The following is a 27501-nucleotide window of genomic DNA, read 5'->3' as shown; positions in this document are numbered from 1 at the left end:
TGCCATCACAGGAATAAATTACATTTTAGAATTTAGTAAAAGAGAAAAACATTTTAAATTGTAGTAATATTTCACAATATTACTGATTTTACTGTATTTTTGAACAAATGAATGCAGCCTTGGTGAGCATAAGAGGCTTCGTTCAAAAACATTAAACAATCTTACTGACCTCAAACTTTAGGACGACAGGTCTGTTATTCCGACTTCGCAAAGACCAGACTGGTACAATTTTATTTCGACTAAACCATTTACATGACATTATAAAAAGACAAACTGTTTTAAAGTGCATGTGACTGTACTTGTAGTTACATTCCCACAGCAGACAACACAGCGTCTTACCTTTTCCAACACCTTAGCAATACGTGTTCCCACTTGTTCAAAAGACAGTGAGGGAAATTTATCTTTTCCCAGATTCTGCAACACCTATGATAGAAGAAAGAGATAAGACAGCCATCCACAAACACAGAACCTTTCAGATCAGCAGAATCTGTCACGGATGTAAATAGGAGAGAAAAAAGCACCTCTCTGAGCTGACTCTCTCCAGTATAGTGAATGCCTCCGCGGTTGGCCACCCCGCTCAGGTGGTCCAGTGTGTGCATACTGGCAGGGAGGTTGGCATTACACACCGGCTCTACCGCAGGTTCCTGAAGTGGAGTGGCAAAGTCTATATGCTCTGTGATACTGTGAGGAGTTCAGAATCATATGTTAGCGGAAAAGAGCAAAAATATGACAGTATCCCAACTGTGTACAGAATAACCCTAGGAATGATATCCTACTCTATGTTCTTGGCAGACACGGCCAGCCAGGTACTAGCCACAGTTGTGAGGTCCACACGACGTGTGCGCTGACATTCCTCAGGACCGGGCCAACCCAGACTGCTGTAGTCCTTCCATCGCTCTACAAACACAAAACAGTATGTTGTCATAATGCCTTTTGCAGCTACAGTAATAGCAGAATCACCTCTGTGTCAGTGTTGCTATCATTAATTAAAACTACTCAAATCATTTTTGTTAACTGAAATCAAGCTGAATAAAATAAAATATAGATGATAAATAAAATAAGATGAAAATCTTAAAGGGTTAGTTCACCCAAAAATTTCTGTCATTAATTACTCATAATTCAATTAAGTACTATGAATGAAGGCGAGTATTGCAGATACCAATACTGATACTGATTATTTCCATTTTTGAGCATAAATTAAGCAATTATAGCCACATAATAACTTAAAGGGTTAGTTCACCCAAAAATGAAATTTCTGTCATTAAGTACTCACCCTCATGTCATCCCAAACCTGTAAGACCTACATTCATCTTCGGAACACAAATTAAGAATAATGTTTGTGCACAAAAAAAAAAAAAAAAAAAAGACTTTATTCAACAATTTTTTCTCTTCCCTGTCAGTCTCTTAGGCTGTTGATATAGTAAACACAGTGCAGCACTTCCATGTTCTACATCTGAACTCAGTATTGGCCGATGCTGTTCACGTGTGCAGCACGACGCATGTGTGTGATGCTGATGCAGGAGCCGGCCAATAATGAGTCGGCATTCTGACGTAAAACATGGAAGCCTGCACTGCAATCACTACGTCAACAGCTTATGACAACAGTTCAAATTCATTATTTTTGTTTTGTTTTAGTGCACAAAAATTGTTCTCGTCGCTTCATAACATTAAAGGTGGTACAGAGGATGTTTTCGTCGACTGAGTTTTTGAACAATCGTTAAGCCGCGCACACACTTAATGGATTCATTATGTCGGACTCACCGCAGGTAACTCATAATCTGCAGTTGTTACTCCTGTCTCCTGACAAAAACATTGCATGCGGAGTGTGGAAAGTTACTAGAGCGCACAGCCGCGCGTCTCTCACAAGGAACGTCATGGCAGTGATTGACAAGCCAGAGGGCCAATCCGCGCACGTCTCTCACAATGGCAGTGATTGACAAGCCAGAGGGCCAATCCGCGCACGTCTCTCACAAGGAATGTCACGGCAGTGATTGACAAGCCAGAGGGCCAATCGTTTATGCGATGATCGCGTAAACGATTGGCTGATGTTTTTAAGGCCCTACCTTGTGCACAGATGATGTATATTAATAATATTCCTTTCAGTGCACCTAATAAATAGTCTTTTATCAGTTAGTAAAGACAGTTTCAAGTAACATTGCAAAAATGTATAAAACAAAACATCCTCTGTACCACCTTTAAGGTTGAACGACTGCAGTCACGTGTACTATTTTAACGATGTCTTTACTACCTTTAATTTGTGAAATTAAAGTGTTCAGAAATTTGTGTTTTTCTTAATTTGTGTTCAGAAGATGAACGAAGGTTTTACAGGTTTGAGACGACATGAGGGTGTGTAATAAATGACAGAAATTTCATTTTTGGGTGAACTAACCATTTAAACTTAAAATGTAAAGATTAGAAATGTTGCCTTGGAAATTAACTGAAATACAATGAAATTTAACTACTAAAATGAATAAATAATAAATCTAAAAAACCTAAAAGAAATATTAAAAAACTCATTAGAAATGTTGCCTTGGCAACTAACTGAAATAAAATAAGCTGAAGTTGAAGTACTAAAATGACTAAAAACATAAAAAATTTAATTTTATTTTTAAAAAAAACTGTTAAAAAAATGACAAACAAATAAAATTACTAAAATTAAAAAGAAAATATAAATTGAAAATATAAATATAAATCTAATAATTATATAAAAATATAAATTACAATATTCAAAATACTAATAAATACTATAATAGTATATAAATAATACTAAAATAGCACTGCTCTTTATTGATAGACAAAGCACGTCCTATAGGAGGGCAGTTTATTCTCAGCACCTGAGGGTCCAGGTGAGGGGATTGTGGGCCCACTGATCTCAAGGATGGAGTTGCTTGATGTTGGTTCATTCTGACGAACATCTCCGTCTCCCACCCAGCCCTCCGAGGAGTCAGTTTTGGGCTTTTTAACACGTTTCACCTGGAATGTTATCTGAAGCGGTAGAAGAGAACAGGAAAGAGTTGAATTCCCTTCAATTATGAATGCAATAATTTCCTGAACTTTTCAACAGACAGACGTACCCATTCAGCTCCTTCATCATCCTCACAGTTGCCGAAGCAGGGTCCACCCCCTCTCGCCCCCATGACCCTGTCATTTTTCAGCACGCGGATGCCCCGTAGGTCCCCCGTCTTCCCGTTCATGTCCAGAGCCCCCTCAAATGCTCCTATCAGCTCTTCTCTCAGACGCCAGTCCTGTTCCTCTTCCTCCTCCCCCTCAGCCTTTTGCTCTCGGCCCCTCTCCTGCCCACTCGCCTCCCCTGAGCCGTTACTGTCCACCACCACCTCTGCACAAGACAAGAGAGTAACAGAGAGGAAAGGTAAAGAGGAAAGCAGTGAGAGTGTTGCTTGTGTAGAAGCACACTGTATTAGAATCAAGAGTTGAGCAAAAGTCCCTGTTCAGATGATTTAATTAATTTATTGCCATGTGGATTGACACCAGCAATGTGATAATGGCTGTTTGAAATAAAATACTACTGTACGCCTTGTGTCTTGCCAGCTATTGTTTAAAAAAAAAAAAAGAGAAACAGCATAAAATATTAAACAGTATAAAATATGCAATCATAAATCTTTAAAATTGTAGTGTGCTATACTGTTGTATCACATGACTTCACTACACTTCATGTTTATTTTAGCAAGGACAGGACAGAGACTTTTTTTATACTTTTAAATTGAATAAAATTAAAAATGTTTTTAATGTTGAGTAAAATGTCCATAAAGCACAGGGAAAGTGGTTGTATTACTACATTTTTACACTGAGTTCCATGTTCGCATTTTCTGTGCATTTTAATGCAGTTTAAGAAATATATATGTTTTGTTTTGGGGCTTTTTGTTGAAAAACATATTTAAATATTTTAAATCTACCCCCAGTCTCTAGACGTTTGATCAAATAATCAAAATGAGTCATGAAAGACACAAAAATTATAGATTTAGTATGCCTTTCCTGTACAGACCCAATCTAAGACCCTAAAGATGCAGTCACATTCATTTTGTTTGAATTTTAGTGAACGAAATTCAGGCATTTCAACAGAAATCCACAAGACAAGAGCAAAATATTTCCCAACACTGATTTCACCATGGGTTCAAGTTGGTTGCGCAATTTTGAACAGAAATCTGCTTGGTTTGAAAATGACTTTCATGTGAGTTGTACTTCTTACATTGCTATGCTACTGACAATAGACAATGGACCTATTTAACCCCATAATTTGCACAAAAATTTCACACATTAATGAGGTCAAATTCTGTCTGACAACTGTCGCAACAATTGAAACTTTCAGTGGAGACATACATTGGAGCCCAAAAGGCCACATTGAAAATATGGGATTAAAAATCTAATTTAAACCTGGAAACAGAGATTTAGGATCTTGAACAATGTCAAAAAGAAATGCTATAACATAAAAAGTGATATAAGAGATATTTGATTCATTGCTATTCATAAGCATATAAACGCACTTAAACTGTTATGCTAATAACCTAATTTGTCTTTTTTTTTTTTTTTTTTAAATCAAAATTACAAAAATGCAAAATAGAAACATTTTTGCTAGTGGTCTCAAGACTGTTGGATGGAGTCCACTCTATCTTATGTGAACATCAAACACAAACAAAGAAGCCCCATAAGCTCCATTATTAATCTTACTCTCAAAGAGGAGAGAGTCTTCTAAAGCAGACACAGGCATGGCATCAGTGTCCCAGGCCTCTTGCCTGCCGCTGCTGCCCGAGTCCCAGTCCTCCAGCTCAGAGTCTTCCTCTGCCTCACAGCCAGAGCCAGCTACACACAGAGAGAAACACACACACACACATTTAGGCTCACATTTTGCTTAACTTACATTCAAATCAATATAACTGCATTATTTATATATAAATTAACAAAAGGTAGAAAAACAGGCCACTTGGACACATATTCATCTTTTGGACTGTTATATAAGCAAATATTTTAGTTCAGAAGGGGGTCGCCATCTTAATCCCTAAATCAATAGCCCAGAGTTCCCCCAAACAAGAAGAGGACAATGAGTTCATTTTTGTCTGCAGAGTGCAGTGGCATCTAAATAAAGCCTGTGCTATTTTCAGTGCCCTGAATTATTGAGGACACGATTTCGCTATTTCAAAGTCTCTCTCACTCAGAAGAGTGCCAGGGGAGAGAGAGCTGAGCTACAGAAGGGGAGCAGCGCAGGATGCTGAGGAGAAGAGAAAAGGGGAGCAGGAGAGGGAATGAAGCAAACCCAGAATAGAAGATGCAACGGTAAAGAGTCTAAAATTGGCTCAAAGATTACAGTGCCTGGGCTATAAAAAGAGCGCCGAGCGCTCTGCAGCTGAGGTTGCAACACCAGGGAGAAGGAAGGAGTGAGTGATGGAAGGAAGTGAAGTGGGGTAGCTGTCCAGGGGGAAAACGCTTGGTTCAGTGTTGGGAGGGTCCTATGAGTTTACATAGGAGGCTACTTACATGGACAGGCCTGGTGCTGGAGATTGTAAAGAAAGGGATAAAACTGGAGACAGCGCATTAGAGGCAGGCTGGCACGACACTGGGGACAGTGAACTGTGAGAGTCAGGGCCCGACGAAACACTGCTAGAGCGCCAGTCAGGTTTCCCTGAGAGAGGTGAACGTTGACCAGACTTAACAAGGTGTGAGGCTGGTGTAAAAGAGAGAGAGAGAGAGAGAGAGAGAGAGAGAGAGAGAGAAAGACAGTTATGTCACATGATAAACTTTTTTTTTTTTATAAAGCTTTTGGTGGAGGCATCTACTAAAAGTCAGAAACCATACATTCAAATTTCTTTCATTAAAAATGTTTCATTTATAAAATACATTTATACTAGGGCTGTCAATTAAACGTCAATTAAACAGGTTAGTGCAAATGATTCCAATGAAAGTCATGAAAAATAAATGCCCTCTGATCTTTATCAAAATACTAAAATTTCAATTCAAGTATGAAGCGCCACCTGCATATTTTTCCATGTGCGCAGAAAGTTAACCATCAACTAGCCACATTTAAAAGCAGCTAGCACAGTCACTAATGTAAGAGTGGGAGAAGCCATTTTAAATTTGAATGTACATACAAAAAACCCCACCAAAAAAACAAGGGTACTAGTTTTCCTCCATTCATTGTGATGCGAGTGAAATTTCTTTGTATAGTCTTGTAACATGTCAAAATAAGTTAATCAACAAACTGTCCACACTGCAAACACTACAATCTTGTTATGTAATCACTTAAAGTGTAAAGTGGGTGGCTGAAGTCATAAATTCTGCACTATTAAAAGGTGTGGTGTTCAACGGTCTCCGTTGTAGGTCAGTGTCAATATGTACCTCTGAGCGGTTGATCTGCAGGGCCTGTTGCAGCAGATCATGGGCCTCGTCATGCAGGCCGTAGTGCAGCAGCAGGTTGGCAGTGTTGACCAGAGGCATGTCTCTGTGCTGAGGAGGGGCAGAATGGAGTGCCTGACGCAGACACACCAAAGCTTGAGTGCCATTTCCTTTAGCACGCCAGAAAAGACCTGCCTCGTTCTGCATCATCCACCGCGGCCCACTCATCTGAGAGAAAGAGACTTTCCATTTGCACTTGTTTTTACTGTCATATTCCTATTTTTATTTTAAAAATGCTGCACAGACAAAATCTGATGTTATGAAACAACCAATTATGAGCAGATAACAATTTCTGAGATGTGAATCCAATCAAAAATGAAACATCTGTCATTTTTTACTCACCTACATTAGGTTCCAATATTTTTTCAGTGAAACAAATTCTTAAACAAATTCTTTTAAAGAATCTTCACATAGAAATGTGACAGGGACCATGTGCTGTTCAGCTCCTAAAAGGCCAATTCAGCACTATAAAAGCACCACTGCACCAACATGTACCATGTACACTACCGTTCAAATGTTTGGGGAAATTAGATTTTTTTTTTTTTTTTTAAGCAAGGATACATTAAAGTGATCAAAAGTGACAGTAAAAAGACTTTTACATTGTTACAATATTTATTTTAAATACATCCTGTTCTTTTAAACTTTCTATTAATTAAAGAATCCTGAAAAACAAGCATCACAGTCTTCACAAAAATATTAAGCAGAACTGTTTTCCACACTGATAATAATAAGAAAAAAATGTTTCTTGAGCAGCAGATAGCTTTGCCATCACAGAAAAAAATTACATTCTAAAATATATTTTAAAAGAGATGACGATTACCAGTGAATGATGCCTTAAATTTGGGTCTTTTCCTCACGCAAAGCTATCACATGGTTTCAGAACACTTTAAATTATTTACACTATAGCGACAGAAGTCATATTTTCTGGTGCTTTTATAATGATTTTTTTGTCATTTTCTGAGCTTAACAATATATAGTAACTATGAACTATCATTGTATAGAAAAAAAACCTATTTAAAAATTCTTAGCAAAATAAACAGTATATGGGTGCGGAAAGACATGAAGGTATATTGCTATTACTTTTTATTACTCTTCTTCAATTCCATCTGTACAGCTCCACACACTCCATCCTTACATAATTAGTATTTTTTTAGTTTTTACAAAAAAAATTTTTAATCCATTTTTACAGTCTTACAAATTAAAATATTTAATTCACAGTTCAGTGGGGTAATTTAGTGCAGAATTAGCTACAAAAAGCTATTTGTGCAACTGCTAATCCACTCAACATGAGCCATATGCAACTTTGATTCTTTTACCTTGTCCAGAGCCTGAGCAATCAGTGCTCCAGTTTGCTCCAAACTCCTCTCACCACTGCGCTTCAGTAGCACCTGAACAAAACACACACACAGAATGACTCAACTAAAAAAACACAACACTCCTACATACCAACCAGCTACCTTCATCTACCTGCACAAATAGCTAAGGTAAACTAAGGGTGTGGTACAGAACTCCTTTAGACTGACAGTGTTGACTAAGCTGGCTCATACCTCTTCAGCATGTGGGTCAGGCAGCTCCTTCTCCAAGGCCCAGGCCAGAGAGTCCAGTGGGTCTCTAGCGGTAACAAGACTTTTAAAGCTGCAGTCTGGCGTCTTTGCTGATGGTGGAGGACTTTTACTATCCAAGAGGATATTCAGAGCCCTGTAACATGACACCAATAATAAGCTTTTTGATTAATACCATTCAGAGAAATAAAAATACATCAGATCCAGTTTCCAAATCCAGCCTAAATTCTCAATCTTTCTGCCCATAAAAAACAGCATCATAATAAATAATAATAAATAACGTTACATCTTGTAGGATTAATCTACTATACATATTCTAAGTCTGGGATCTTGTGGTTTATACTCATGAAATATAAGAGTTCATATTACAATTCCACATGTCTTACTTAAAGTTGCGGTACTCAGGGGGCAGGTAATAGGTGGGAAGTAGGTGCACAGGAGGAATTGTGGGGAATCGCTGTGCACAGTCTGACCTCCTGGGCCACAGCACCGTCTGACTCTCCTGTTCACACACAACAACCAGACACAATGTGACCTCTACTGTAAGATATACAGGCAATATAGACATATGGTGCCTTCACACCAATTACAGTAATTACTAGATGATAGTCATGACTTTCTACTCTGAGTTTCACTTCCTTGGAATCGTAATTATGCGTTTAAATGATATATTATATATATATTATATATACACAGGTGCTGGTCATATAATTAGAATATCGTGAAAAAGTTAATTTTTTTATTGTAAATTATTTTTAAAAATGAAACTTTCATATATTCTAGATTTCCTACATGTAAAGTAAAACATTCCAAAAGGTTGTTTTTTTTTTTTTTAAATTTGATGATTAGAGTGTACAGCTCATGAAAGTCCAAAATCCAGTATCTCAAAATATTAGAATATTTCCTAAGATCAATCAAAAAATGGATTTTCAAAACAGAAAAGTTCAAATTCTTTAAAGTCTGTTCATTTGTGCACTCAATACTTGGTCGGCAGCACATATTACAGCAAATGACTTGCTCCTAGCACAAATTACAGCATCAGTGAAGTGTGGCATGGAAGTGATCAGCCTGTGGCACTGCTGAGGCACTATTGTGGCTTCAAGATCATCTGTATATTGTTGGATCGACTGTTTCTCAGCTTTCTCTTGAAAATTTTCCATAGATTCAGGGGTCAGGCATGTTGACTGGCCAATAAAACACAATAATATCATGGTCAGCAAACCACTTGGAAGTGGTTTTTGCACTGTGGGCAGGTGCTAAAGTCCTGCTGGAAAAGGAAATCAGCATCTCCATAAAGCTTGTCAGCAGATGGAAGCATAAAGTGCTCCAAAATCTCCTGGAAGATGGCTGCATTGACTTTGCACTTGATAAAACACAATGGACCAACACCAGCAGATGTCACGGCCCCCCAAATAATTACTAACTTCAGAAACTTCCCACTAGACTTCAAGCAGCTTGGATTTTGTGCCTCTCCAGTCTTCCTTCAGACTCTGGGACCACGATTTCAACATGAAATGCAAAATTTACTTTTATCTGAAAAGAGGACTTTCGACCACTGTTCACGGTCCAGTTCTTTTTCTCCTTAGCCCAGGTAAGATGCTTCTGATGTTGTTTCTGTTTCAGAAGTGGCTTGGTAGTCCTTTTCCTGAAGATGTCTGAGTGTGGTGACTCTTGATGCGCTGACTCCGGCTTCATTTGACTCATTGTGAAGCTCTCCCAAGTGTTATAAATCGGCTTTACTTGACAGTATTCTCAAGCTTGTGGTCATCCATGTTGCTTGTGTACCTTTGCCTACCCAATTTCTTCCTTCCAGTCAACTTTGCATTTAATATGCTTTGATACATCACTCTGTAAACAGCCACCCCATTCAGTAATGACCTTCTGTGACTTACTCTCTTTGTGGAGGGTGTCAATGATTGTCTCCTGGACCATTGCCAAGTCAGCAGTCTTCCCCATTATCAGTGTGGTTTCAAAGAACAAGAGATACCTGGAATTTATACTGTAGGGATGGTCATTTAATGAAACTCAAATGTAAATATTCTAATATTTTGAGATACTGGATTTTGGACTTTCATTAGCTGTATGCTCTAATCAACAAATTAAAAAAACAAAACAAAAAAAAAAACTTTTGAAATGTTTTACTTTACATGTAGGGAATCTAGTATAAATGAAAGTTTCATTTTAAAAAATAATTTACAAAAAAAAAAGAACTTTTTTACGATTATGTATATATATTATATATATATATATATATATATATATATATATATATATATATAATGGAATCATTCATCCATGATTCATAAGATCTACACAACCCTTTCCCATGCATTTGTGTTAATGAAATATTTAGGCTAATTCAGTTGTTGTCAGCTAACCAGAAGAGTGCATATAAGCTCTACTGACCCCATTTAATACCATTTTACAGAATTTTGCACATCAACACTCTCTTACATCAGTGGAGGTGATCTCCTTGTCCCAGTGGGCTGCAGGTTCCCGTCCTAAGGACAGAGTGTAGGACTGTTGAGGACTATGACTCTCATTCACACTCAACTCGGACACCAGAGCAACACTGTTGGCTATTGACACCTCCTCACCGAACTATAAACACATACACACACAAAAGAGAAAGAGACTGACATCTAAAGCAATATCGCATGAGCAGGAGTGCTGTTATACTGATTATCAACATTATTGCATGAGAAACTGAAACTTGTTTTATAAACAAGTTAGTTTCAGCTAATCAGATATCAAAAAGGTTGAGAACCACTGTTTTAGACAGCAGTGCAGTGTTATGACATTTCCTTCAGTATTATGATGTATTTTCAGAGTGAAACTGAATATTGAATGAGAAAAATAGAGGGCGTGGGTTTTTTGATTGGATCTAGAAAAGAAGACATTCCATTCATGTTCTACTGTCAAACTGACGTCTTTAGAGAAGGAAGGCCAATCCAGAGGGGAAGTACATTTTCAGATTTTGATTAAAGAATGCAAAGAAAAAATATATAATAATTTGTGGATTAACTTGCACAGATGAACTGTTTACCACAAGACTAGTAATGTGCGCTTACAAAATAAATAGGGTCAATTTTGATTTCATGCCGACTTTAACAAAATGCACACAAAATATTTCAAACTTTATGTTTTCAGTCTCACCTGAATGTAGTGGACATTTTCAAACAGTTCACCACGGTGATACCGTACAGGCAAGTCAAAAGGGCAGTGCAGGGTGAACTTCTGCTGGCCCATATGACACATTTGGTGATTTCCTGTAACAAAACATCACAGGCCTGTTATGCGCATTCATGTGAGCAACAAGGATAAACAATAAACGTGGCACCAAAAAGATCCGATAGGCTTGCAAAACTTGTTTATCCAGTATATCGCACGATCTAATTTAGGTCTTGAGTTTGTGGGTCTATGTTGCAGAAAGTGTATGAATGGAATTCATGAAGACATGAAGTCGAAGATATGCGGTCTAACCAAGTTGTGCTTCTTTAGCCATCTGGGTCTCGTGGATGATGTTTCGCAGGATTTGCTCCTCCTGAATGAGCTTGTGCTTGTCCAGCATCTCCTGCTGCCGCAGGTAATGATCGTGTTGCTTCTGGTACTCCTTCAATTCATTCAGGGTGCGTTGCAAAGACCTGCACGAAGAGCAAAAGAAAGCGTGTGTTGATTTCACACTTGCACAGCATTTTATGAGCACAAACTAAAATTAATTTCTGAGTCTGACCCCTTCCTTGTCATCAACATCAGAACAATTGTAAGCTATTTATTATCACTGAAAATGATTGCTGAAAATCTGAATATAATAAATGCAGAACAGTGGTCACTTTGCTGTGTATTTGTTGTAACTACCAAAATATTGTCAGAAACAAGAATATTGTGTCAATATTTACATATTTTACATATTTAACATAGTATTTACGACTTCCACATGAAACAAGTCAAATTTTAAGCTCAATCAAACCTCCAGTGTGAAAACATCATTTAATGCCTATAATAAATCTACTATTTAGTGGTTCCTTTTTTTTTTTTCCAAAGTACTCAAATTTTCAGGCCAAGGACCCATTTGTTGATTTAAAAAAAATAGCACATTGTATACAATCATATTTTTAGCCTTTCCTAACATACGTATAGAAGCATATTAAATCTACACTACTATTCAAAATGTTTTTTTATTCATTTTGAAAGTAGTCTCTTAAGCTCACAATGGCTTTATTTATTTGATAAAAAAAAAAAGTTAAAAAAAGTAATATTATAATTGGAAAAAATTGTATATATTTTAAAGTCGCATGACCCTTTGTATGCCGAGTTGCTACTCAAGAAACATTTCTTTTTATTATCAGTGTTGAAAACAGTTGTGCTGCTTAATATTTTGGAAACTCATATTGGAAACTTTTTTTTTTTTCAGGATTTATTAGCGAATAGAAAGGGATTTATTTGAAACAGAAATCATTTGTAACATTATACATGTCTTTACTGTAACTTTTAATTAATTTAATGCATCCTTGCTAAATAAAATCATTAATATCTTTAAAAAAAACTCGACACCAAATTTTTAATGGTAGTGTATTTACATACTTTATGATGTTTACATTGCAAAGCCAATAAAATAATCATTACTGGCATTCATTTCATCAGACATTTACTTGTACATTTTTTTTTAATTTATTAAATTTTATTGTGGAAGGGGGAATGGCACATTTAGCTGGATTTTAGCTTTGGTTTAAGTTAACGTAATGTTGGAATTTTTGTTTAATGCATTTTTCTTCCTTTGTGTAAAATTAGTTTGAAACACTGATTTATATAAATGACTGAATCGCTCATTGCGTTCTAAACTGCCAGCAGGCGGTGAAGCCACAGGAAGTGTTCGAGCGGCCATCTTACTATTCCCTACTAACAGAGGGCCTTATTGACTTAGAGCCAAAATATTGACCTAAAATCAGCCATTTTGCAGTGTATCAGTCGCACATGAATAGTTTTTAAGATATATGTAGGTACATTTACTGATTATTCGAACGTTATCTGTAATGATAATGGTCTTTTCGGGCAGGTTAATTGATATATAGAAATCGTGACTTAAGATTGGTGTGTCTACTGAACACTGCCAACACAGGTAACTGAACTAACACAAAATAGATTTCTTTATATACGTAATTACGCAGGAAATATTAAGCAAGAACATATCTCTGAGATTATCAGCATTAAATATTACAATACATATAAGCCTCTATTACTACATTGGATTTTAATAAAATATAGTGCAATGTTTAACATGCATCATTTTGCTCGGAGTGACAGTAAATACTTGGAAATAAAGCTTCATGTCTTTAAATCCATACAAAGTCAGTGCCATTTCTCTGAATAAGTTGTAAAGCATGCATTTTATTTACTGATGTCTTTTTCTTTTCATTTTTTTTTGGACCAACATCTACTTCAGACTCTTGGAGATCTTGTAAATCTTTAAAAAGCCACAGGTCAGCTCAAATTCTATGGCTTTTTACTAGCATGACAGTTTGCATATGAATTAAATGTTATTTGTAAATACTGTTGAGCAAATTATTCATTTATCCAATGTTTATGCCACATTATCTTTACTGCTTTGAAAAACATGCTGTTAACAAAAACACTGTTGAATCATTTACAGTGACTGTATGAATAAAAACAATATTATACAACAACATGAATACAATTAACCACAGTGAATAACTGTACATGGCAAATTAAGTTGAATGAGCATGCCTTACAAAGCATAAATCTCTATTCAGATTTCACAAGAATCATTTTGACATTTGTAATACAAATGTTGAGATGTCAGATGTTCTGATATTCACTACTGTAATGAAGATGAAGGTAACTTTTAATAAGCACGGGAAATTCACGACTTCAAAAAAATAACCATGTAAATGTTTAGGATGTTTGCGTTGTAAGAATGTACAGGGAGACTTCAGATATAAAAATGCTGGCTCTTTAGTTACCGTTTTCTCATTAAACTCAAAAGATTTCCAATTAATTCAATCGAATGTCCTCACATTCTATAAAATTAATAGGAACCAAATGTTCGGTGTTACCGGTGTTGAGCCTCAAGCCGCTGCTCCAGCTTCTGCTGACAGAGGACAGCATGTTTCCTCCTCAGGGCCTGTTCAAAGCCTGGCTGAGCTTGCAGGGCCTGTTCATAGCACAGCACCGAGTGATTATACTCCCCCAACATCTACCACAGAGACAGAAGGAAGGGGAGAGATGCAAAATGAACTAAGTGTCATTTGATACAAACAAGGAAATCAGATACTAAATCAAAACTGCCATTTCCTGTCCAGCAGAAAGTGTGTGCACAGAGGATTATGATGAAGTTCAAAAACATCGTAAAGAAACCATCCCTCTTCTTCACAATGCTGCACTCACAGCGTAAATGTTGCCCAGGGTGTAATGGCTGGTTAGCAGATCAGTGGTGAGATCCAGAGCCGCGTGGGCAAGGATGGCAGCGTCAGCTGAGAAGTGTGCTCTGTGAAGTACGTTCGCCATATTGACAAGAGCAACGTCTTTGTGCTGCCTGAAAAAAAGTGGAAATACATGCAAATTTATGCAAAAAAGATGACACACTTTGTGCATGTCTTTGTGCAGGTGATGAGAGACTGATTTCACTGTTGATATGCTATACACGCGATACATCTGCCATTTGTATCCGTGTGTCATTTCCCGTTACCTTGGAGAAAAATGGAGGGCGCGGACCACACAGTCCACAGCTCGCCTGGGTTCATTCTTCATCCGCCAGTAGAAGGAGGCCAAGTTATAAAGCACCCATGAAGAGGAATTCTTAGAAAGTGAGAAATAGAAAGATGGACATCATTAAACTTCAGGAATTACAATTTCAGCTGACTTCTGCTGTTATCTGTGAAACTTTAAAGACTGCAATCATAGAGGAAAAACAATGACTTTTCATGAGTTAATCATGAGTACATTTTACTTTTGCATTTATGACATCAATAAATCAAATAAATTATTTTATAATGTAAAAATTAAACAATAATTTTCTAATTTAATGTTTTCAATTAATCAAAATGTAGGCAAATGGCCAATATTACAATTCTATACTATTTTGTCAAAATAAATAAAAAATGTGAGAAAAATCAATCATTTTAAATCATTATAATGTACAGTATAAAAATGGGTATCAATTTTAAGAGTTGCTAAACATTACATTTAATGATTTTAATGAATTATTACTGCTATTAAAGATTAACTTTATTTAAATTTAAGTCATTTAAATGTAAGTAAGGGATATGAGAATGCACAATTAAATATCCAATATTATCCAAAACCAAAATTAAAAAAATTAAAAAAAACAAAAAAACAAAAAAAAAAACCTAAATACTGTTCATTAAAAAGTATTGTTCTGATATTTAATGTGACTTTTTTAAGCACATAGTAAAGCACTTTGTGTGCTATAAGACAGTGTTTCTCAACCGGTGAGTCACAAGACTGTTTTGAGTGGGAGTGTAGTCAAAGAAACAAAAACAATAACAACAACAACAAAAAATGTAATTCTAAATGTTTCACTGATGCAGAACTTTTATTTTAAAAGACAAGTATGAATGCTGTTGACTCTTCTGTCAGATGCAGTTTAAATAAAGTGCCGGAGAAAAACATGTGGCCTGATGGCTATATGTCAGTCATTATTCTAAAGTTATTTTCATAATTTGTTGAAATAAAAAGTCTCTCACCTCAGAAAAACTAATTTTCCTGTCCTGTCAGACGTTATAGTGTGCTGTATATCACTGCACTGTATATAAAGAGCAAATGAAATTACCAAAAAATAACTGGCATGTCGTGTGGTAGCGGGGATTTGCACGCTGATATGATGTTCATTCTACTCATCAAGATCAGTGTCCATGTGTTCTATCAGCAGTTCATGTTAGTATTGTGTATTTACCATGTTAACTGTACTAACCAAAAATTTTCAATTTGTGTTTTTTTCTATATTTTTGATGACTAAATTTACATACTTACTAACTTAACAAACTAGTTTGGGACTGCTATTTATTGTTTTTTGTTTTTTTCCATCAGTGTTAGTGATATTCTAACAACTTATGCACCTGTTAAGTAAAGTGGGATGGTACTAGTGTGCGTCAACCATTTTTGATAAATTAATTTGCTTCGTTTAAATTCCGAAAAATCTGGGTCACGGTTTAATGACCATGGGAAAATGTGGGTCCCATGGCCGGAGTTTATAAATCAAGCAAATCAACTTACTCTTAGTAGGGCCTGGTGTATCTGATGCCCAACTTCATCCACACTCTGCCCCAGCTTAAGAGGCAGGGAGGTAAAGATTGGGTCATCCTTTGAAAGCAAGGGCGATGTTAGGTTTACCTTCTCTTGGACACCCTGAGAGGTAAAAGCCAAAGGGACAATGACAATGAGGGTACATGTGAGAGAATAAGAGAAAGATATATGTAACACTCACTCTAAGGTGCTGAAACGCATGAATGCTATAAGGAAGGTCGAGAATTTTAGCGCAGTCAGGTTTTTCCAGGTCTGGAGGTAGAGGTGACATTTGATCCAAAAAATCCTCCGGACTAGAAAACCACAACAATAAAAATGCAATGACGTATGTGATAACGACAACTGAAATGTTCATTAAAAAAACATGAGGAAACATTTCCTTCTTTAAGCAAACAACCCTTACTTTATGTCTTTGCTTTCCAGGGATATAAAAGTGCCATCATAGAGATCCAAGTCTCCCAGAGGAACTTTAGCTGTGACACAGTCAGCATCTTCTTTATAATGTCGCTGCTCTAAACCAGTATCCCGGTCCTCGTTCTCTTCAATGTGAATCTTCTGAGCAACTAGTTGCTTCTGCAAAATGTACAATAACTCACTGTCAGACTAAGATTATAGAGAAGCGTATGATTACTTTAGAGGAGTCTTCTTCAAGACACGGCACATTATAAAAGATCCTTTTTGGGTTATGTTGAATGTGAGGCTTAACATCACCTCTAACTTCTTGAGGTAGTTCACACGAGTCTCTTGTTGCATGAAAAGAACTAAATGGTGGGGGTGTTTCAAGTTAAGAGGAGAGTCCACCTGAAAACGAAAGAGCGTGTAAAAGGCAAAGGCAAAATCAATGCGCACACATGCTGAGAGCAAGAGTCACTATCTGACAGATATTAGGTTAGAGGTTAGATGACATCAAGAAGCCAAATCAGACTGATGATTTGGACAGTATTATTGAATCAGCACACATGAGCGCGCTGTGATATCATGACAAGCAGAAGACAACAGCTGTCAACACACGCATCTGCCTGGCAGCTGTATAAAGCAGTGTTAGTGGGTAACGATCAGATCTGAAAGTGATTGTTGAGGCTCTCTCGTCTTTTACTTATCTTGTAAATATGATCTAGAGAGCGACAGAGTGACTAAACACGACACAGTCGCTTACCTGTTGTTGGATTTTGCCGTCCTCCGTCACCACCCAGTGCGTCGTGGCTCGCGCGGACTCAGTCAACAGTACACAGATAAAAATGAACGCCGGTCCTCGGACGGACGGGCTCCAGAAACGTTTATTACTGGAATGATTGCCTAAGCTATTGCTCTTGTCATCCGCCATCTTTCTACCGTCTGTCCATTCGACCCTAAAGGTTCGCGTCATTCACCTCAATCTGCTTCCGGGTTACAGAATGACCCCGCCTCCCTGCATGACCGAAAACATTCAACTGATTTTTTTTTTTTCACAATTATTAAAGAACATATGTCATGATAACGATCAAATAAATAAACATGACAAATGTTATTTCAGTTAGGTAAAACGATTCTCTCTTTCAAACGACTTTTTAGTCAGAAAGTAATATTTTATGACGTACTTAAGACCAAGAATAGAAAACAAGGAAATAATTAATAAACAATTAGATGTGCAAGCCTTTTCATTTAAAGAGTCTATAATATACCCACTAATTTCACATATTAGAAATACAGAGTTGGGGTTTTATTTGTAAACTTACACACACACTAAAATAAGTAAAGTAGTTTAAAAAGACTGCTCTTTAATTTTATTTTGAATATGTTTTTGGTAGTACCACTTTTCCCCCCAACTAATCAGTTTTCTGCTCAAAAAGAAAAAAACACATAGAATAGAGGATACCTTTTTGAAAAATATTATGCATAATTTGGATTTGAAGGGGTTTTTTATCCAAGTTAATAACAAATCACTAAAGAACAACTGGATGTGAAATTACATGCTTGAGAAATATAATAACTTAAAGGATTAGTTCACTTTCAAATTAAAATTTGCTGATAATTTACTCACCTCCATGTCATCCAAGATGTCCATGTCCTTCTTTCTTCAGTCGAAAAGAAATTAAGGTTTTTGATGAAAACATTCCAGGATTTTTCTCCATATAGTGGATTTCAATGGCCTCCAAACGGTTGAAGGTCAAAATAACAGTTTCAGTGCAGCTTCAAAGTGTTCTACACAATCCCAGACGAAAAATAAGGGTCTTATCTAGAGAAACCATCGGTCATTTTCTAAAAAAAATATAAATAAATAAAAAAAATAAAATTATATACGTTTTAACCATAAATGCTAATCTTGAACTAGCTCTCTTCTTCTGCTCTATTTGAATTCCAGCAGTGTAGACATTGCTAAGTGTATTACTGCCCTCCACAGGTCAAAATTTGAACTAATTGATATATACTTGCACTAGCATATTGTACATGACAATTTAGCTCAAACTTTGACCTGTGGAGGGCAGTAATACACTTAGCAGTGTCTACACTGCTGGAATTCAAATAGAGAAGAAGAAGAGAGCTAGTTCAAGATGAGCATTTATTGTTAAAACGTATATAATTTTAATTTTTTTTTTAGAAAATGAGTGATGGTTTCTCTTGATAAGACCCTTATTTCTCATCTGGGATTGTGTAGAACACTTTGAAGCTGCACTGAAACTGTATTTTTGACCTTCAACCGTTTGGAGACCATTGAAGTCCACTATGATGGAGAAAAATCCTGGAATGTTTTCAACAAAAACCTTAATTTCTTTTCGACTGAAGAAAGAAAGACATGAACATCTTGGATGACATGGGGGTGAGTAAATTATCAGGAAATTTTAATTTAAAGTGAACTAATCCTTTAAGTCCATAAATTAAATAGCAACTTGAATAAAACAGAATTTAAGATTCAAAAATCTTAGATATTGTGAACAGAAGGAATAGTTTGACTAAGATAATGAAAGGACTCTGAATGTTCAAAGGTGAATTTTTATGTAGTGGATTGTACAATACTATAAAGAATGCAGTAAAGGTTTTTTACATTGTGCAAAACATTCAAAATCATACTAGAAAAACACTGTGATTTTGATGAAATAACTAACACTGAGAAAGAACTCTAGAGTATTTAATTTTTTAAAAGTCTTAATTTGTTTGAGACAGCTTACCAGTTGTAACATTAAAATGCACATTCATTTGTTAAATTGCAAGTACAAATAAAGCAGTGTTTGTCCTAGTGTTAAAGTGAACATACATGCAAAATCCCTCAGAAACATTTAAATATATATATATATATATTACCTTCATTTACATATAAAATGCATAGCTATAGCTATAAAGAACAAGAACCCACAAGCCATCATTTAAAGATCCCAGTCCTAATAGCACAAAGTGTTGCATGCAGTAGAGTTAAAGTTGAATGATGGTTGAGTTCAGGATGTCGGGTACGTGTTTTGATTTAGATGACTTGGAGAGGTCTCGCTGTGACAAGAAAAATTAAGAGATTTTAAATTGTAAATATGTTCTGAACATTGATATAAAAAGTGGTTATTCATAATATATACTGGTTATATTTACAGCCTAGATAACAATATGAAAACTCAATATACTGCAGCAGAAAGAGCAACAGATAAATGGCAGTTAGGCATTAGACGTATTTGTAAATTACAAAGATAGTCCTGGTTAGAAGTGTGAATTAGGAGAAAACACAGTCCAGTTCAAAGAGAGGACAAGAGGATGTAAAACGAGCAAACTAATCAGAGATTACACATGCACCACAGTAGAGAAAAATGAATTCATTGGTGTTTTAATTTTATTTACTTATCTAATTTTGTTTATATTCACACAATCCTGTCCTGTAATATATCTCAGGACACAAATAATGAATTTAGCATATGGCCTTGCTCCCAAAACAAATGAAAACATTACAAAAGTCAGAGGGAATGTAAATATATTAGATGCAATTTGACAATATTGTATAATATATACAATATTAGATACAATTTGGTAAATATTCATTTAACAGTGTACAGTCAGCAAGTCATTATTGCAAAATAAACCCCTTCAGGGTAATTACAGGACTTATCACCCTGTCAGTGTTTATTTTGCAATAATCTGACTGCACATTATACCTTACGTAGAGGTGTTAATTGTATTATACAATACAAAATACAGTTCAAACCTTGTTAGCCAATCAAAGGTTGTTTAAGCGGTGGGTTTAACCATGCAGCTGTTAGGCTGTTTGGAAATACAACACAAACAAACCTTGATCATATGGATTCAGCCTTGACAACTTCCTTTAGAAACAAGTTTTTTTTTTTATTAGTATAACATTATGTCAGTAACACCAATATTTATACAGCCATTTATAGAACTCTTATCCTTATAAGACATTTAAGTTCAAGCTCTTGCTCTCTTTGACCAGACTGTGAGTTACTGATGAAGATTAGGAGTTTACCTGAAATTCTGAATAGGTGCTTGCAACAGAATTAATGCTGAAGTTACGCTGTGGACTAGCTGGTACCTTCATCATCCCAGCCACGCCACCAGTTAGATGACAGATATTTTCCTTATTGCGTTCTAGCAAACCTTGGTGAGGAGGTTTGCCGCGGCCTGGAGTCTTCACCGCATTACCCTGCTTTGAAAGAAGGCATATAAGGGAAGAGGAAATGAAAGACATTACCTCATTTAATCAGTAAATGATTGCGCAAATTAGTTAATCAAAAGCTTGAGAACAATGTTTTTGTTATAGCCATGCACTGACCTTGCCTGCAGAAATCGGAGGGCGCGATATAGGAGAATGACAGACGGTACCACCAAAGACAGATCGGATAGTGCTGTTAGAAGTGCCAGTACTGGAGGTAGCGTTTAGCTGAGGACAAGTCAAAGAGTTAATACTGCAAATGCCATGCATTCATTTAAAATGTATAGTGCACCACGGTGTGTAATGAGGATATTACTTTAAGTCAGAATGAACACCTATTTTTCAGTACATGTTTTTTATTGCAATACTTTTTTTTCACTCAGAAATTGCACATTACAAGAAGTGGGCTGTGAACTAGGTTTACCATTGACTTTAAATATGCCGTTTTCGTCAGGAAATAAATTCCCATTGTACTTGCCTTTCGAGCTTTGCAAGGTGTTGTGCTGCCCAGAAATCTTCGTTTAGTCGGTGTCCGGACCACAGTGCCATAGACCATGTCCTCCTCTGTCTGCTTGCTCTTCTTTAGTTGCTGCAAAAAAAAAAAAAAAAAAAAAAAAAAAAAATCTACTACTAATTCTCACTCATGGGTTTTAACTGGTTATTCCCTAGTAATGTATAATTCATGAATACAAATGCTTTGGGTTGATGCAGATTCACAGCTCTAGAGTACATGTATATTCTTACGCCCAGTAATGTCAAGTACATACCCGCTCCTGCTTTTCCCGCTCCTTCTCCTGCCGGTATGACTCCCATTGATCAGTAACAAACTGCATGAACTTCTGACCATTCACCAGGAACTCTCTGTTCTGTTCTTGTTCCCACTGTTCAATCTCAGCCTTCAGTTTCTTCTCAAGCTAAATAAAAGAGAATCTTATTTAGAGGAACTAATAAGCTTATAATGTAAAATGTACACTACTGTTCAAACGTTTGGGGATGGCAAGACTTTTAAAGGTGCTCTATAATCAAAAATTGAATTTACCTTGGCATAGTTGAATAACAAGAGTTCAGTACATGGAAATGACATACAGTGAGTCTCAAACACCACTGTTTCCTCCTTCTTGTGTAAATCTCATTTGTTTAAAAGATCTCCGAAGAACAGACGAATCTCAACATAACACACCGACTGTTACGTAACAGTCGGGATCATTAATATGTACGCCCCCAATATTTGCATATGCCAGCTCATGTTCAAGGCATTACACAAGGGCAGCCAGTATTAATGTCTGGATCTGTGCACAGCTGAATCATCAGACTAGGTAAGCAAGCAAGAACAATAGCGAAAAATGGCAGATGGAGCGATAATAACTGACATGATCCATGATATCATGATATTTTTAGTGATATTTGTAAATTGTCTTTCTAAATGTTTCGTTAGCATGTTGCTAATGTACTGTTAAATGTGGTTAAAGTTACCATCGTTTCTTACTGTATTCACGGAGACAAGAGAGCCGTCGCTATTTTCATTTTTAAACACTTGCAGTCTGTATAATGCATAAACACAACTTCATTCTTTATAAATCTCTCCAACAGTGTGTAATGTTAGCTTTAGCCACGGAGCACTATCAAATTCATTCAGAATCAAATGTAAACATCCAAATAAATACTATACTCACATGATCCGACGCATGCATGCAGTATGCATGACGAACATCTTGTAAAGATCCATTTGAGGGTTATATTAGCTGTGTGAACTTTGTAAATGCACTGTATTATAGTCAAGAGCTCGGGGGGCAGGGAGTGCGCGATTTAAAGGGGCCGCAGCCTGAATCGGTGCATAGTTAATGATGCCCCAAAATAGGCAGTTAAAAAAATTAATTAAAAAAAAAAATCTATGGGGTATTTTGAGCTGAAACTTCACAGACACATTCAGGGGACACCTTAGACTTATATTACATCTTGTAAAAACTGGTTCTAGGGCACCTTTAATGATTTTGAAAGAAGTGTCCTATTCTCACCAAGGCTTGATTTATTTGATCAAAATACAGTAAAAACAGTAATATATATGAAATATGATTACAACTCAAAATAACTTTTTTTATTTTAGAATATTTTAAAATGTAATTTCTTCCTTTGATGGAAAAGCTGATTTTTTTAAGCATCATTACTCCGGTGTCACATGATGCTTTAGAAATCATTCTGATATGCTGATTTGATGCTCAAGAAATATTTCTTACAATTATCAATGAAAAAAAGTTGTGCTGCTTAATATATTTGTGGAAACTGAAACCAAACATATAAGACTTTCGTTCATCTTCGGAACACAAAGATCTGTTTGATGACATCTGAGAGCTTTCTGTCCCTTCATATATTTTACTCGCATATAAACATTGATCAGCAAACATAAACAGTAGCTCAACCGATCCTGAATGACGCGCAAGAACAAACCTCTTCCGGAAGTTCAAACGCATAACCAGTGAGGTTCATTCTCGTGTGTTGTGTAGCACGTTTGAGCAAGTGGTTTGTTCTTGCATGTGAAGCAGGTTCGATTGAGCTTTTGTTTATGTTTTCTGATCAATATTTATATGTGAATAAAAGCTTAAATTAAAAATTGTCATCATATAATAAATTTTTCTTCAGAAAATTTGGACTAAACCGCTCAATGCATATGGATTAGTTTTCCAATCTCTTTATGAACTTTGTGAAGCGTCCAAGTTTTAGCTGCATAGACCACAGGTGTCAAACTCAGTTCCTAGGGAGCCACAGCCCTGCAGAGGTTAGCTTCAACCCTAATTAAATGCACATGATTCAGCTAATCAAGTCTTTTAGGCTTATTTGAAAACCACAGGTATGTGTGTTTGGAGCAGGGTTGGAACTCATCTCTGCAGGACTGTGGCCCTCCAGGAACTGAGTTTGATACGTGTGGTCTATGCAATTAAAACTTGGACGCTTTGACACCCCTGATGTAGCCTGTCTATGGAGAGACAGAAAGCTCTCAGATTTCATCAAAAAGATCTTCATTTGTGTTCCGAAGATAAACAAAAGTCTTACGGGTTTGGATCAAAATTACCTTGGGGAGACCTTTGACCAGATCAGCCCGTTGTTTCTCCTCCTTTAGAAGGTTTCCTCCTCTGTTGGTGAATCTGGATGGATCTTTGGCCTTTTCCTACCACAAAACATGCAGTGTTAGTTAATGCAAAAAATCTGACAAAGATTTTCAGCCAGTTTAAACTTTTAAAATTTAAAAATTTACTTCAAGCTCTAAGAAAAGCCTCCAGCTCTCCTCCCATTTGTGAACACCTTCAAAGAGTTCTTTATGATCCTCGTAATACTGTTTTAGTCGGACATTTTCTGCATCATGTAAGCTCAGGAGTTCCTCACTAAAATCATCTGAGAGAAAAGGCAACCTTTTAACCTTAGTATTTTTAGAAAAGACAGGCAGATTTTGAATTGTAAACAGTATAATTTAGAAAACTACAACTTACCATCATAATACGGGACAAAAGCTTGCCGTTGGTCAGCACTATAAAAGCACTTATCCCAGAACACCGCAATCTCCTTCCGAATGGCCTCAGTCACATTCTGCATATTTTTAATCTTCAATTCTTCAAGACGATTGACCTCAGCTTGTAACTGACATTAGAAGACATAAAAATGAAATCGTCTGTGTTCAATACAATGGTTAGCAATTTAGAAGCCTTAATTAATGCATCATTGTATAACTAAATTAAGGAAAAAGAAAAAGAAAAGTGTGAAATCTGTTAGTTCACAAAGGCAGAAAGTCAAAAGGTAACTAACAGCTTCCATATTCCTTTTCTTTGTCAGGGTCATGTGTTCAAAAACTGCATCTCGCTCTTCCTGTGGAATCTGCAACCTTTCCCACAGTTCCTGGATCTTCTCCCGATAAGAGCCACAGACACGTTGACACTCAGCCTTTCTGCTCTCCAACTAAAATATTAAAATGTTGTATTATGCAATTGTTAATGCTAAAGTTTATAGTTTGTCAGACTGAGTTTATGTTGTACCTGGTGAAGAAGGACTTTGAGTGAATCAATGTTTTCTGTTGACAAGCAAAAACTCTCTTCATCTTCACATACAACATCCTTTTCAAAACTAGTCTCAGGCAACTGATCCAGATCATCCATGCAAAGTATTATCTTCTTCTTCAATGTGACAAATTCATTATGTCTCCGCTCCTTGAAAGATAAAAAAAAAAAAAAAAAAAAAAAAGTACATCAAAATGAATACAATACTTTTTATATATCACCAAGACATTTATAAAAGTCTAGTGTTTAAAACAAAGACTTATTGGCATACTTTCTCAGCAGTGAGACAGGAGATGTGTTGACGGAAATTCTCCAGCTGTTCCAGAGACGGAACAGAATTGGCAGAGATAGAAAATGGCTGTGAGCAGAGAAGGTCACAGAGATCCTGCTCCTGCTCGGTTAAGGCTTTGAGTGCTTGCATTCTCTGATTTTTCTCTTTTAACATCACTTCAACATGGGTCCGGAGGTCTTTTTCCTGCTGGAGCATAGCGCTGCTACTACTCCTCTCCTCCTAAAATGATTAGGAACAACAAGAAAAGTTGTTTTGAAGACATTTTTGTTTTTTTCATTCTGTAGATACCCCATAAAATCAAAATTCAGTCCATGTCTACTATAACTAGCTATGAAGTTATCTACATAACCAGTTAAAAGATTGGCTTCATAATTTGATCAAAAAATACAGTATCCAGATTAAATACTTGCCTGAAATGGGGGAAGCTGCAGTTCCATGCACAATTTACTCAACTCTTTGTGACATTTCTCAATACTGGTCATCAGACGTTTCCGCAGACTCTCTTCTTCTGCAATCATCATGTCCAGAAGACCCTAATGTATGTTTTATTAGTTTATCACTGAAACACATTTAATAGGATCCATGTTGCACAAGTACACTCAACACTCACTTTGATATGATTCTTAACCACATTTGTTCTTTCTAATCGCTGATCCTCAGGGATGCCAATTTCCTCCCAAATGTCCTTCAGATGGCAGAGAGCTTTATTCAGACATGCCACTGATTCTGCAGCAATTACCTCACTAAAATCATGGAGAAAAAGACCATAAAATGCATAGTTGATAAGCAACCATTCATTGCCAGATATGTACTTTGAGCCACTAGGGATAACTTTAATCAATAGAATTAATTAACAGAGATATACTTCATAAATCTTTCGTTATGTAAATCCAGGTGGTTATAAAACGTTTTCAAATATTGTCATATATTCATTCTAATGCACATGTACTAGTGAGCATTATATATATATATATATAGCCTAATGTTTGCTAATGACATTATAGAGACACGTCGACACGAAATAGATTAAAATGTGCTGAAAACACCTGCTAACTGTCAATCGCAGTAATGTTACTGTGTAAATCTCAGGAGCCAAATGCCATGTAATGATCGCGTGTGTGAATTAACATACAACGCCAAAGCTAATGTCATCTTCAAAACAAGCTAACGTAACTTAATGCTCAAAACTCATATTGATAAAATGACACGAATTCTTAAATATGTCTCCGTATTAGATAAATAAAGTTATAAAGTAACAGTACTCACCTCTTCCTCATCCTAGAACCCCAATACAAAGTTTTTCGCTTGTTTATTTGTATTTTATAACAGAATATTAGACTGTAACGTTACAGTCCTCGCACTCGTACGCGCAACCGTTTCTGTCGGATTCAAAATATGCATCAAAATAGCGCCGCTCGTCTGATTGGCTGGTTAGAGCATCGCTGCGCATGCGCGAGGATGTGTCAAACAGTCGGATTGTTCTACCATGACATCAGAAACATTTTCAAAGCACCACTCCTCTGATTTTTTCCCATGAAAAACTGTTCATCATTTGTCCAATTTATACCATTCATTCCCTACATCGTATTAGAAATGTGTTGTATAGACTATCTGTTTATGCACTATTTGCATTTAATTTCTATATTCGTTTTCGGTTATTCTTCCACACTGACATTTGCGCCCAGTTCAGGGAGGAGGCTTACACTAGTCCCAGACTAAAATGCATGTTTGAGCTGTTTTAACTGAAAGCAACTTGCATTGACATATCTTAAAATATGTATATAGAGCCATTGTTTTGTCTCAAGATTCACACCAGTAATGTAATTAAACTAAAGCCTGATCCTGACTTAATCTGTCTGTGAAACCCAGCAGGGGCCGGTTGCATAAACCACTTAGACTAGTCTTAAAAGTTAAGACACTAATGTTTTTCTTGAAGAGTGGTCCTATTTTTTTAAAGTCTGTTACATAAAAAGGTAGATTGGTGTAATTTGAATTGAAAAATTGATTACCCCTTGGTTAACTGCAAGTTGGTCAAACTAGTTCTTAAGACACAGTCTTAATATAGTGACTAAGTTTATGCAACTGGCCCCTGTGCAGGCCTTGGTGTTTAAAACTTTCCCCTTGGTTTCAAAGACAAGGCTTAGGCTAGTCCTAGACTAAAATGCATGTTTGAGCTATTTTAACTTGCCCTGACACATCTTAAAATTTGCTAAAGCCATTGTTTTGTCTCAAGATGCATACCAGTAATGTTTTTTTATAGGTCACTTTCACAAAAGCTACTAAGATGCCTAATCC

General features: G+C 36.4%; 2 protein-coding genes across 6 annotated transcripts in view; both read right to left on the bottom strand.

Moving 5' to 3' along the window:
* The window catches only part of ttc17 (tetratricopeptide repeat domain 17), a 28207-nt gene extending 10567 nt beyond the window's left edge, over window positions 1-17640 (bottom strand). Inside the window, exons 1-22 of one of the 2 annotated variants that reach the window (XM_048185121.1) lie at window positions 17407-17640; window positions 16962-17051; window positions 16654-16823; window positions 16432-16543; window positions 16221-16352; window positions 14674-14783; window positions 14373-14520; window positions 14042-14181; window positions 11451-11611; window positions 11124-11236; window positions 10422-10568; window positions 8354-8469; window positions 7953-8103; window positions 7722-7793; window positions 6349-6573; window positions 5491-5677; window positions 4687-4818; window positions 3075-3337; window positions 2835-2985; window positions 777-897; window positions 522-681; window positions 340-423 (exon numbers count right to left, since the gene is read on the bottom strand). In XM_048185121.1, the coding sequence (XP_048041078.1) occupies window positions 340-423; window positions 522-681; window positions 777-897; window positions 2835-2985; window positions 3075-3337; window positions 4687-4818; window positions 5491-5677; window positions 6349-6573; window positions 7722-7793; window positions 7953-8103; window positions 8354-8469; window positions 10422-10568; window positions 11124-11236; window positions 11451-11611; window positions 14042-14181; window positions 14373-14520; window positions 14674-14783; window positions 16221-16352; window positions 16432-16543; window positions 16654-16823; window positions 16962-17051; window positions 17407-17616 (3195 nt within the window). In that variant the 5' untranslated portion in view covers window positions 17617-17640. The remainder of the gene's footprint in view (window positions 1-339; window positions 424-521; window positions 682-776; window positions 898-2834; window positions 2986-3074; window positions 3338-4686; window positions 4819-5490; window positions 5678-6348; window positions 6574-7721; window positions 7794-7952; window positions 8104-8353; window positions 8470-10421; window positions 10569-11123; window positions 11237-11450; window positions 11612-14041; window positions 14182-14372; window positions 14521-14673; window positions 14784-16220; window positions 16353-16431; window positions 16544-16653; window positions 16824-16961; window positions 17052-17406) is intronic. The other variant, XM_048185122.1, reaches the window with a different exon arrangement.
* Window positions 17641-19206: 1566 nt separating this feature from the next.
* On the bottom strand, window positions 19207-26620 carry prc1b (protein regulator of cytokinesis 1b). Of its 4 annotated transcripts, none has more exons than XM_048185109.1 (14): window positions 26473-26620; window positions 25817-25949; window positions 25617-25739; window positions 25186-25425; window positions 24894-25064; window positions 24667-24816; window positions 24354-24501; window positions 24122-24258; window positions 23939-24034; window positions 21639-21785; window positions 21350-21460; window positions 20992-21099; window positions 20686-20865; window positions 19207-19709 (listed from the first exon to the last, which is right to left on the bottom strand). In XM_048185109.1, the coding sequence occupies exons 1-14, from the start codon at window positions 26481-26483 to the stop codon at window positions 19638-19640; spliced, it is 1827 nt and encodes a 608-aa protein (XP_048041066.1). In that variant the 5' UTR covers window positions 26484-26620; the 3' UTR covers window positions 19207-19637. The 4 variants fall into 4 exon arrangements, with proteins under 4 accessions (XP_048041066.1, XP_048041068.1, XP_048041067.1 ...); XM_048185111.1 differs by having other exon boundaries at window positions 20752-20865; XM_048185110.1 differs by having other exon boundaries at window positions 20686-20862.
* Between the last annotated feature and the right edge of the window lie 881 nt (window positions 26621-27501).

Source organism: Megalobrama amblycephala, linkage group LG3, assembly GCF_018812025.1.
Source record: "Megalobrama amblycephala isolate DHTTF-2021 linkage group LG3, ASM1881202v1, whole genome shotgun sequence".
NCBI lineage: Eukaryota > Metazoa > Chordata > Actinopteri > Cypriniformes > Xenocyprididae > Megalobrama > Megalobrama amblycephala.
The sequence above is the reverse complement of the archived record's forward strand: the minus strand, read 5'-3'. Positions and strand labels throughout refer to the sequence as shown.

What these genes read in the sequence shown, in the direction of transcription:
- prc1b (XM_048185109.1), bottom strand. An exon ending in TGCAGCTTCCCCCATTTCAG is followed by an intron (nt 25,426 to 25,616) that starts GCAAGTATTTAA and finishes TAATCATTTTAG; the next exon opens with GAGGAGAGGAGTAGTAGCAG. An exon ending in AGAAAAGGAATATGGAAGCT is followed by an intron (nt 24,502 to 24,666) that starts GTTAGTTACCTT and finishes TTCTAATGTCAG; the next exon opens with TTACAAGCTGAGGTCAATCG.